The 11,057-nt window shown below is 37.2% G+C and overlaps 1 protein-coding gene across 2 annotated transcripts; it reads left to right on the forward strand.

Annotated features, from left to right (window-relative positions):
* Window positions 1-10,658, forward strand: LOC132704577 (U8-agatoxin-Ao1a-like). 2 transcript variants are annotated; one of them, XM_060674664.1, is made up of 3 exons: window positions 1-139; window positions 6,566-6,641; window positions 10,035-10,658. In XM_060674664.1, exons 1-3 carry the CDS (start codon window positions 43-45, stop codon window positions 10,204-10,206), a joined length of 345 nt encoding a protein of 114 aa, XP_060530647.1. In that variant the 5' UTR covers window positions 1-42; the 3' UTR covers window positions 10,207-10,658. The 2 variants fall into 2 exon arrangements, with proteins under 2 accessions (XP_060530647.1, XP_060530648.1); XM_060674665.1 differs by having other exon boundaries at window positions 10,071-10,658.
* Window positions 10,659-11,057: the final 399 nt, after the last annotated feature.

Raw genomic sequence — 11,057 nt, forward strand, 5'->3', positions numbered from 1 at the left:
TACAAGTTGTTTTAGTTTGCTTTTGGCCGTCTTCCCGACGAGATGAGGTGCGGCTGGCTCTTGCTGGCGTCTTGCGTGCTGATTTTGGTAGAGCTGCTGACGAACGTCTCTTCAATCTCTCCCCCTCTGTTCGAGGATGGTGAGTTACCGATTCTCGTTTGTTTTGTTTGTCATTTGACGTTTCGGTTGGTTAAGGACACGTTCTCGCAATAGAAAGAGATACTATTGAACTTGGGCGTGAAGTTAGAAAATCGAAGGTCCTCAATGCAGATCAGACATATTCAACCATGTTTCCGTTTGAAAATAACCAGAAACATACCAAAAAAAGATTTATTTCGAAGCTGGTAGAGGCAAGTTCGTAGCGCCTAATGCCAAGCAGCTTTTTATTTTAAAAAGAAAGAGCTTCGCGGTTTCTTGTACTAGAGCGAAGCATCGTTTTTCTATCGTGCCCCTGCGGACCACTATGGAACTTTCGCAAAATCGATGTAATTTTATTGTGCATACACCCTGTATAAAGTGTCTTTCAAGCTTCGCCGAACTTCAAAGTTTCAGCCAACTTTGTTAAATATTAAAATTTGTACAAATAACAGCGATGTCGATATATTTTTTCCAATATCTCGCGCGGCCTGTATAATTAATTGACGAAACCTGAAACTCTTTCTCCACACAGTTTACGATATTGTTCAAATCTAATTGTCGCATCTTTAACAGTTTTTCATTTATCCGCAATAATTAACGCACAAAAACGGGAATTTTTAGGATGTCTTAGATTTTTTTGCCCATAATCAACACACCCTGTATATAATTCAAACAATGTACGAAGTAGAGTTTATAGCTCTGGATCTCCGACGTTTCCTGGTATATGATTTTTTTTTCAATAGAGTCAACGGTTTTCAAGAAAATACTTGTTTTGGTAAATGACGTCATCGCGTCTAGATTAAGGGCGAGAAATGGTGATTTTTATTTCGATTTTTTCAAATATCTCGAACAGCGTATGTGATAGACGACAACTGTAAACTCAAAAATTGTAGCTCTCGATGTGGCCTATAACACAGTTTAAACCAATTGGTAATATAAGAACTAATTTTAGGGTCTTTTAGATTGTCTATAATTGATAAACCCTGTATATAATGGAAAAATGAAAATGAAATAAAAGTTGTGGTCCCGGATCTCCCGCATTTGCTGGTTCACAAATTTTGCCGATCGGGTTAATAGTTTTCCAAAAAACATTTTTTTTCTGGAAGGCAAAATATACCAAAAAAAAAACAAAATTAAAAAAAATACTTTGCGAGACTTGAGTAAGTCCTTTTTCAACAGGTGAAATGCGGGTGTGAACTTCTACCCTTCTGCCAAATCTGAAGTCGGTGGCTGCAAATTTAAGACACCTGTTAATTTTCGTATATAGCACTTAATATCTTGAACACCCTGCGCAACAGGTGAAAACCTTAAATGCAAAAATTTTTGGCTGTTTATGTGGACCACATTGTCATGCAAAAGAAACTGGCACCCGAAGTACAGTCTTTCAGTTTTTTTGAATTTGCGGCGTACCCTGCATATTTTTGAAAATTTTTCAGCAATAAAATTTTGTCGAGCCGAATCTTCCGCGTCTTCTCGTTTTTTTCTTCCAGACCCCTCAGCCCACCCCAGTTTCAATAGGCTTCGTTGCGGAACTAAACTCTATATTTGTTATAATTTTGATTGCTTCAAATCTCGGACACTTATCGTGTTTTGATAGCGATGTACAAAAAACGGACGAAAATCGCAACAAAAATGAAGGACGCCAATATCTGATCGCTTCCATTTGTCACAAACATGTGTCCAGTGGTTTAAAAGGAGCCGAAGTTCGGAAGTTATTCACATTTTTATGGAGCGTCGACAGAGAAGAGAGATCTGAGAACAGACATCATAGAACAGAGAACCAACAAACAATTTTTACATGGTAAAACCCAGTGTATAATCGAAAAAGTGCTTCAAATAAAAGTTACAGTGCCCAATCTTCCGCGTCTCCTGGTTAAAAAATTTTGACGACTGTGTTAACGGTTTTCGAGAAAATATTTTTTTTCTAGAAGCCAAATTAACCCAAAAAAAATCTAAATTTTTAAAAGAATGCTTGGTGAAATTTGACTGTGCTCGATTTCTAGTGTTGAGCTCCGTCAAATTTGTAATCGATAGCTGCCAATTTGACATTTTTGTAAAAGAAATTGACAATTGAATCACAGCCTTCTAGTTGTAGTGAATTATCATTATAAAGGGAGCCCAATTTTCAGTTATTTTCAAAATCACCGACGTACCCTGTACATTCCTAAAAAATCATCAAAAATAAAAGCTTTTGGTCTAGATTTCGCTCGTCTTTTGGTTCAAGAATTTTTTCGATATTTGCTGTGCAAATTTTAAAAAATACTTCCCGACCTCCTATCTACCTCAGTTTCAATAGGTTTCGCTACGGAGCCAGGTTCCATAAGTGTGTCAAATTTCAAGACGATAGCTGCAAATTTCGATTACTTATCGTGTTTCATAGCAATGTTGAAAAAACAGTCGAAAATCTAAAAATCATACTGATCATTTGTGTACCAATGGGAATTCTCTGGGAACTTTCGCGAAATCGATGTAATTTTATTGTGCTCTTCCTTCCAAGTTACGGCAAACTTTCGAAAATAAAAAAAATTATACCAGTAATTTTCAGTCATATTTTTTCATATATTTCGTCCACCTTGTATAAGTTGTAGACGAAACCTGAAACTCTCTCTCTCTCTATCTCTCAACACAATTTACGACACTTTTTAAAACAAATTTGCCCATGTTTAAGAGTTTTTCATTTAAGGCTAACAATTTACCTACAAAAATGTTTTTTTTATCCATAATCCAAAAAATGACACAAGTAAAAATTATAATTTTTTTTAATAGAGTAAATCGTTTTCGAGAAAATACTTATTTTCTACAACCATGCAGTATTTTGTAATAGTAAATGACGTCTAGATTGAGTGCGATTTTTTTCAAATATCGCTAGAACCGTGTGTCACAGGCGAAAACCATAAATATAAGAATTATAGCTCTCGAAGCTGTCTATTAGACTGTATTAATAAAATTGCCATATTTTTCACGAATTTTGGTAATTTAAATAATTTTAATTTTTTAATAATTTCCTAACGAAAAGAACAATTTTCAGGATCTTTTAGATTTTTGTCCATAATTGAAAAACACTTTATACAATCGAAAACATGCTTAAATAAAAGTGTCTCGGATTTTTCGCTTTGTTCGGAGAAAATAAGTTCTTTGTGAAAGCCAAACTAGGCGAAAAAAAATTTTTCAAAAATTTTTTAGAAATACTTTCCACATTTTAATGGTGCTCAGCTTTTAAAATTTAAGTGAGGGTATAGACTTCTATATCCCTGTCAGATCTGAAGTTGATAGCTGCAAGTTTAAGATATCTACAATATGTGGAAAATATGTACAATATGTGTAAACGTTTTTCTTTTCATTTCTCATAAGCTAATGAGCCCCGTGGGCTTTTTAAATCAACCCAAATTTCACGAGCATAGCTCAAGTTTGAAGTTATTCGCGTTTTTATGAAACTTCGTCGGAGAGCAGAGAACAGACAAAATCCAAATCCGATTATTCTTGTTCCAATTGTGCACGCACCCTGTATAAAGCGACTTTCACGTCTCACCGAACTTCAAACTTACGGCAAACTTTTTCAAACTTTCTCATATTTTTTCAAATATCTCGACTACCCTGTATAATAGGCGAAACCTGAAACTCTCTTTCCACATAATTTACGATACAGTTTAAACAAAATGTTTTTCATTGCCCATTCCAAACAGCACGAGGACGTACTCGGGATATCTGACGGGACATAGCATATATCCTAGGGATATACTGCTTCAGCTAAGGGACATCCTTAAAACATCTCCACAGTATCAGATACGTATGTTCGTAGGATGTTTGTTAGGATATACTAAGGATATCCAGTTATACAAGTTGAGACGTCGTTAGTATATCCGACTGTGAGGCTATAGATCTTATATAGATATACCTTACTTACTAGGTTGTTTTCAACAACCTATGAGAAATACTGGAAAGGTAATGGTTCAGTAGTTCAATTGGTTGTACGACTACAAAAATTAATATTTAATCTTTAATTTTGCTTTTGATGGTAAAAGTAAAGGACTGCCGATTGATACCATTAATAAAACACACTTTATACACATTTTTGTATGATAGGTATATAATATAACAAAAATATAGAGCAAGTATCTTAAATATAGAGTAAGATACTATATCTTGAACTAACCTCTAAAAGAATAACTATTTGACAGGTTTTCTTGGTATATCATTGACTTAGCAAAATAATAAAAAACAAGGCATGATTTTAGTAGACTACCCAACAATGGTTCGTTCAGTCTAGAATTTGTCAAATCTTATGTTGTATATTACCATAAAGCTTTACTTACATTAATTATTAGTTCTTCAGTAATAATAATACCACAAAAAAATACCTGAAACGAAATCACAGCACACAAAATACTCAAAATAGACGCCGGATACCGTATACCGCCATCAAAAACAAGGCTGAAAAGATGGCGGACAACGAGGCGGAAGAGAAGCCGACCAGACTCGAACGAGTCCGGCACGGCGCGACCGCTAGTAGTTGCGTCATTGGTTGCAGCCGAACAGTGTTGCCAAATGGGATCTTTTAAAAAAATGTATGTCTTCATAATTTTTATACTTAGATGAATCCGTATTTTCTGTGGTATTTTTATTAAAAAAGCGTTTGTCGTGTCGTTCGTGTCAACAAATAATAAAAACAATTTGAATTTGAAAGTTTGATTCCGTTTTTTATTTAGAACTTGCCAACGCTGACGTTGATATGGACGCGCGCAAAAACGTTGCCAATAAAATGTCTCCCAAAACACCACAAATCTAAAAAATCTGAGTATTTTACTTCTCAGTTGTTCATATTTGAACTTCTTTTATCCCTTATTTCTATTCTAATGTTCCCACTATTTAGAGGATATCTGTGGTATATCGTGTACAGTAAATCCGCAAGCTATCCGTTCAGAGGATATTCCTGGAATGTATTTTACAGTATATTCTTAGTATATATGCTAACGTATATCCTAAGAATATTCTCGACATGTCCCGGAACATGCGACTTGAATGGGACATTGACCGGATTTACTGTGGATATTGTGTGCTATCTGGGATTGTTATTAATAAAGGTTCACTGATATTGGACAACGATTTACGTGGGTAGAATTCTAAAACTTGTTTTACCTCTGTTAAGGGGTCAGAAGATGGCTACGATTTGCAGCCTAATTTAAAAATAAGACTGGCACACTCCGCAAAACCATTTTTTTTAACTGTTCCTAGAGAATCCAGAAATTATCCAAGTCACGTTCAAAATAATTCATTGAATACAAAACGCATCCTATAAGAGAGGAAAAGTAATTATTAAAATGAATGGATTTTTTCGATCCAAATAACGCGAAAAAGTTATATAGATTATCGAGTTTAAGCGCAAAGAAGAAGAGCCACAAATTCATTTGGAAAGAGGAAAAGTTTCAAACTTTTTTCATATCTGCGGCGCATAAATTTTAACTTCATGATGGGTTTTGATGCTTCCAGAAATACCGAAAAGCATTGACATAATAAGTATCTACGTAATTAATAATTTTCAGGAACTTGCGCTGCTGGTTCATAAAAATGAGATGGTTCAAGTTTAGCGACAGGAAATACTTACGTTGTTGAAAGGTAGAGTTCGCCCTTCCATATACAGTTTTGACGACATAATCCGGCATTTAACTTTGGTAAATTTTGACAAAGGCCAACCTCGCTTTCGTCTATCACATACGCTGCTCGGGATATTTGAAAAAATCCATATTGAAATCTTTATTTCGTGGGCTGTGAAGACGCGATGACGTCATCGATTATTACGGCGCCCGCGAAAACCGTTTACTATTTTCAAAAAATGCTTGAACCAGGAAACGTGGAAAATCCAGCGCTCCAACCTCTACTTCAAACAATGATTTCATCATATACAGGGTGTGTCGTTTATTGTCAAAAAATCTAAAATATCCTAAAAATTTCTGTTTTTGTAAGTAAATCATTGGCGATAAATGATAAACCGTTAAAGATGGGATAATTTTATTTGAACAGTATCGTAAACCGTGTCGTGAGAGAGTTTCAGGTTTCGTCAATTATACAGGGCGCGAGATATTTGAAAAAATATCCTACGACAACGCTATTATTTGTACTAATTTTAATATTTACCGATGTTTGCTGTAACTTTGAAGTTCGACAAGTTGTGATGGACATTTTATACAGGGTGCATGCGCAATTAAATTACATCGATTTTGCGAAAGTTCCATAGTGGTCCGCAGGAGCACGATAGAAAAACAATGCGTCCCTTTACCGCACGAAACCGCGAAGGTCTTTCCTTTTATAATAAAAAACTGCTTCGCGCTACGCGCTACAACTTGCGACAGCAGCGACGATTTTTCGAAAGCGATCTTGTTAGTTTTGTGGCGGATGCGCCGGGACAGTGACGTTCTTTCTTTTTTTGCAGATTCGGGCTATCCGCAAGCCACCGAGAACGATTACAGCGAGAACGACATCGACGGTTATCTTCGACCCGCTCAGAAGTATGCAAAATGACAGAATTGTTGCACGCACTTTCACCACGTTCGTTTTCGCTGAGTTTAACGTTTGTTATGACCACATCGATGTGATTGGAACCGCAAAATCAAACGGCGTCATCTTCAAGGACTTTTTTTTTTTAAATAAAACCCGATATTTGCCATAACATTAATAAGTAAATGAAAAATTTCAAAGTGAAAGAGAGAAGAAGAAGAAGAATAATAATAATTACACTCAGTCTCTTTCGTCAAATAATGAATTTATACCTCCCCTAATTGTATCCATTCTTCTCGATCCCTTGCTATGTTTTTTGTACCTATGTACCTTTCATCATCGTTTCTAACGTTGTGCCCGGAAAATCTCCATTTCAGCTTATATCTGTGGTTGCTAATCTATGTGTTTGTTCTTTTATTTTTAATTTCATGCCTAGCGTAAGCTGTTTGTGTTTCTTTTATTTTATGCGAGTGAAATGGGTTAAAACTCTGTCCTTTAGGTACCGTCGATATTTTTTTTTGTTCTTTAGGATAATGCTCAGCTTTCGAATGCATCTCCTCTTGACTGGAATAAAGATTTTCCTTTTCGTCCTGGGTTCATATATTCCGGCTCCTACTCCTTCTTGAGTTTTTGAGCCATCAGCATACCAGGTTATTTCTGCCTGGATTGGTGGCCCGTTTTCCCAGTCTTCTCTGGGATTTGAGTCCTGTAGTGGTTAACGAAGCAATACTTAGGGGTTGTGCTGTCCGTAGGCAGCCCTAGGACATTGTCCGCCCTTACCTCCAAGTAAAGCTTGCTATGTTTCGTGCTATGTCCAGCAATTATTGGGGACTGGCCTTGCGGTAATATATATACTGAGGATCTTGCTTCCCCTTGTATATAGATCTGTATTGGTGGGATGTTCAGTAGGACCTCCAGCGCTGCAGTGGGCGTTGTGCTCATGGCGCCCGTAGCGCACAGACTAGCTAGCCTTTGCACGCTACTCAGCCGGCTTATCGCCTCCCCCTGCATGGTTCTTGTCCACCAGACAATCGCCCCATACGCTAACATTGGTCTCACTACTGCTCATTTTTGGGTTTAAGTCCCAGTTCTTTCCACACATTGTTCTGCATCTACCTAGTGCAATTGTTGTCCTAAGCGTGATCTTTTGAATGTGCGTCTCCAGGTAAGTTTTAGACCAAAGGCAAGTAGTAATCGAATCATACAGATCATTTGGAGATTTAATTTTATTCAAGAAATTAAAGGATTAGTCAATAGGTCTACCTGTTGTTTCTGCACAGAATATTACGGATTCCAGACATAAGTTGTTATTAGTTTATATTATTTTATTTTTTCTTTGTATATATTTTTATTTTCCAATAATTTTTGCATGTCTAGTTGATCTTTTTTTTGAGCTCATTCTTCTGCTTATTTCAAAATGATACTCAAATGTGCCAATTTCTTTTTTGGGTTTTCCGTGTTCATTTTCCTTGCCCTTTTTGGTTGTGTTATTTTCTAGCTAAGCGAGGCTAAATGAGCACTGAAACGGTGCCATCCTTATTTCAGATCGATCTTGAAGATGACATCGTTAAATATTTTGAGTGTTTGCGTTCGGTATGTAGAGCGATACGATTTGATTTGTAGTCGACGTTCTGGCACGCACAAAAAATCCTAGTTATACGAGGGGTGTTCAAAAAGTAAGATGACCTTTAAGTTTTACAAAAAAGTTGTAGTCCTCGAAGCACTTCTGGTATAGCCTTAAGTACTTCTAGCGTTCTTTTACTCTTTATCTAATCAATCGTTCCAAACATCTTTCCAAAACCCATGGGTTTCGTGAGTTTTGAGAACAGGAAAAAGTTGCAGTGGGCCATATCCGGTGAATATGGCGGCTGAAGCATTGTTCTGGTTATTTTTTTGCCAAAAAGACTGAGCATGTGCATTACCGTGATGTAAAATTTATTAATTGCTTTCCCACGCATAACTTCAAGATGATACTCTTTCTTGACCGTAATACCTTGTGGTAACAACTCTTGACGTACTACGCCACTATATTCAAGGAATATTCTGGAATCTTCCATTGAGAAGACTGAACTTTGGCTTCGACGCCATAACGATTTACCTATGATTCGTCACCAATTATGAGCTTTTTGAGGATATCAGGATCATTATTGATCATTATCGATATCTCCACATCATTTCATTCACTTCTTCAACGATTTTACACTTTTTTTGCTCCAAGCAGATTCACCATATGCCGTTATCAACATTTTAAGTGTTTTGTTGCTTGCTTTTACACAACTAATTTTTTTTTTGACAGCAGACCATACAAAACACGTCTGACACTTTTGTCGAACAAAAAAAGAGTAAATTTTGAAAACTGTGAACATATGTTAAGGACATGTGTACCAACATAACAAAAAATACATCGAAGATCGAACGCCTAATTACAAAAGTCACCTTTCTTTTTGAACGTGCCTCGTATTAAGAAAATACACAGTATTGCACTATAAACGTGTGAATGTTGTAGTGATGTGTTCGAGGGAGGCCCAGTCATAATTAAGCGGAAATATCAGTAAAATTATCTTATACCTCATATCTATTCTTCTCTCTAATAATTACCATATGGGAGATATTAAGCGATCCATCACAAACCACAAGCAATCCCACGCTTGCCACTGTTGTCCTTCCGGTTTCGTGATTGTGTTCGGCAACAGCTGATGAGTTTATTTGTCTTAGTCGTATGGCTCTTTCGTGTTCTTTGAGCCTAGTTGATATTTTTCGTCCGGTCTCTCCAATGTATTCTTTGCCGCATATGCATGGAATGCTCTAAACTCCTGGCGTCTCAAATGAAATTTTGTCTTTTGTGCTAAATCTGGTTTTGACGTTATACTTCTTTAGAACTTTTGATGTGTGGTCAGTGAAGATACCTTAGTAGTTTTTCTTATACCTTATAACTGTATACACTCTACCATACGTTCTACCATTGAATTGGAAACTAATAACAACCTTCCATTCTTAGATATTCTTATCCATAGAAAATTAGACCTTGGTGCCAAAAATCATCGGTTATCAACTCTCTTGTTTACAGAGCTCTATAGCTATCTCAACACGAGTCACTGAACCTAGAATTAAAACACCCTTACCTTTTCTCTTCTGTCTAATAATTTCCACCTTAAAGATACTAAGCATTCCATCAAAAACCTTCCAATGGCAACGAGGCTGAAAGTAATCCCACACTTGGCACTGTTGTCCTTCCTTAAGAAATATAACTTCAAACCCGAAGATTCACCACGTTTCCTCTCCCAACACCTTCGATCCGATTTCGTATTCACCTTGTTCTCCAACCAACGAGAGATAATAAACTTGCTGGGCCCCCTCTTGATGGCCGTCTGGATGTGGTTGTGACTTCTGGTTTCCATTTGCAGACGTTCTTCTTCTTCTTCCATAATTTACCTTTTCAGACGCGCATGTGTCAGAAGGGGTGGCAACTGCGACCACCGACCCAACGATTGCTGTTACAACAGCTCTTGTAGGTGTAACCTTTGGGGGGCGAACTGTCGATGCCAGCGGATGGGACTGTTTCAGAAATGGGGATAATACGACCGCTAAGACGTAAAACCAGACCACCTGGCGATGGTACCGGAGCACCTCCCCAACCAGATAGTTATTTTCGATCGACCTAAAGTGTAGTGCTTTGGTACCATCGTCTCGACGGATCACTTCGGATGAGACCGCTAGTTCGGACGATCCTCCAGCATTGGAAGATCGTCGGAACGGAACGTCTCGGACTCAGGCGCGGAAATTGGCCAAGTTATTATCCATCGCGGAGCTGTCCATACGTTAGAGGCATAGCCAGTCTCGGCTGCTCTCCTACTGGCGGCCTTTTTCCAGCCAAGCCCCCAGTAGGTCCGCAAGTCCGACTTAAACATATTTCATACACTTAGTTTCTAGGGTATACGACGTAACTGTTGTAATTTTGACATCTGTGTGTGACGAACATGTACGTCGTTCAGGATCTTGTCAATATTATATCTAGATTAATATATCAATTGGCCTAAAACGCGCTGAGTTTCATTTCTTCCTACACCTTGTTCGGCAAATAATGAAACAGGACGATTTCATTACAGCAACTTTTAATAGAGAAACACGAAATTCTCTGCTGATAACGACTTTTGATGCACTGTGTGTGAGTGTTCGAAGTGTTTTCGGAGCGCGAGCATTGAAGATGCCAAGTGAGATTTTGGCGAAACGTCTGCAGGATTCCAGTCGGATGCAGGATTTGCAGGATTCCAGTCGGAGTTCAACGAGCGAACGGATGATATCCCGGAATATAGTGTCATCACATTTTTCCATCCGTGAATCAATACGTGAAAATATATATATATATATATATATATATATATATATATATATATATATATATATATATATATATATATATATATATA

The sequence above is a fragment of the Cylas formicarius genome, unplaced genomic scaffold (genome assembly GCF_029955315.1).
Source record: "Cylas formicarius isolate icCylForm1 unplaced genomic scaffold, icCylForm1.1 PGA_scaffold_7__23_contigs__length_41026272, whole genome shotgun sequence".
Taxonomy (NCBI): domain Eukaryota; kingdom Metazoa; phylum Arthropoda; class Insecta; order Coleoptera; family Brentidae; genus Cylas; species Cylas formicarius.

What these genes read in the sequence shown, in the direction of transcription:
- LOC132704577 (XM_060674664.1), top strand. Translation starts at nt 43, where the DNA reads ATGAGGTGCGGCTGGCTCTTGCTGGCGTCTTGCGTGCTGATTTTGGTA. An exon ending in TCCCCCTCTGTTCGAGGATG is followed by an intron (nt 140 to 6,565) that starts GTGAGTTACCGA and finishes CTTTTTTTGCAG; the next exon opens with ATTCGGGCTATCCGCAAGCC. An exon ending in TATCTTCGACCCGCTCAGAA is followed by an intron (nt 6,642 to 10,034) that starts GTATGCAAAATG and finishes TTCCATTTGCAG; the next exon opens with ACGTTCTTCTTCTTCTTCCA.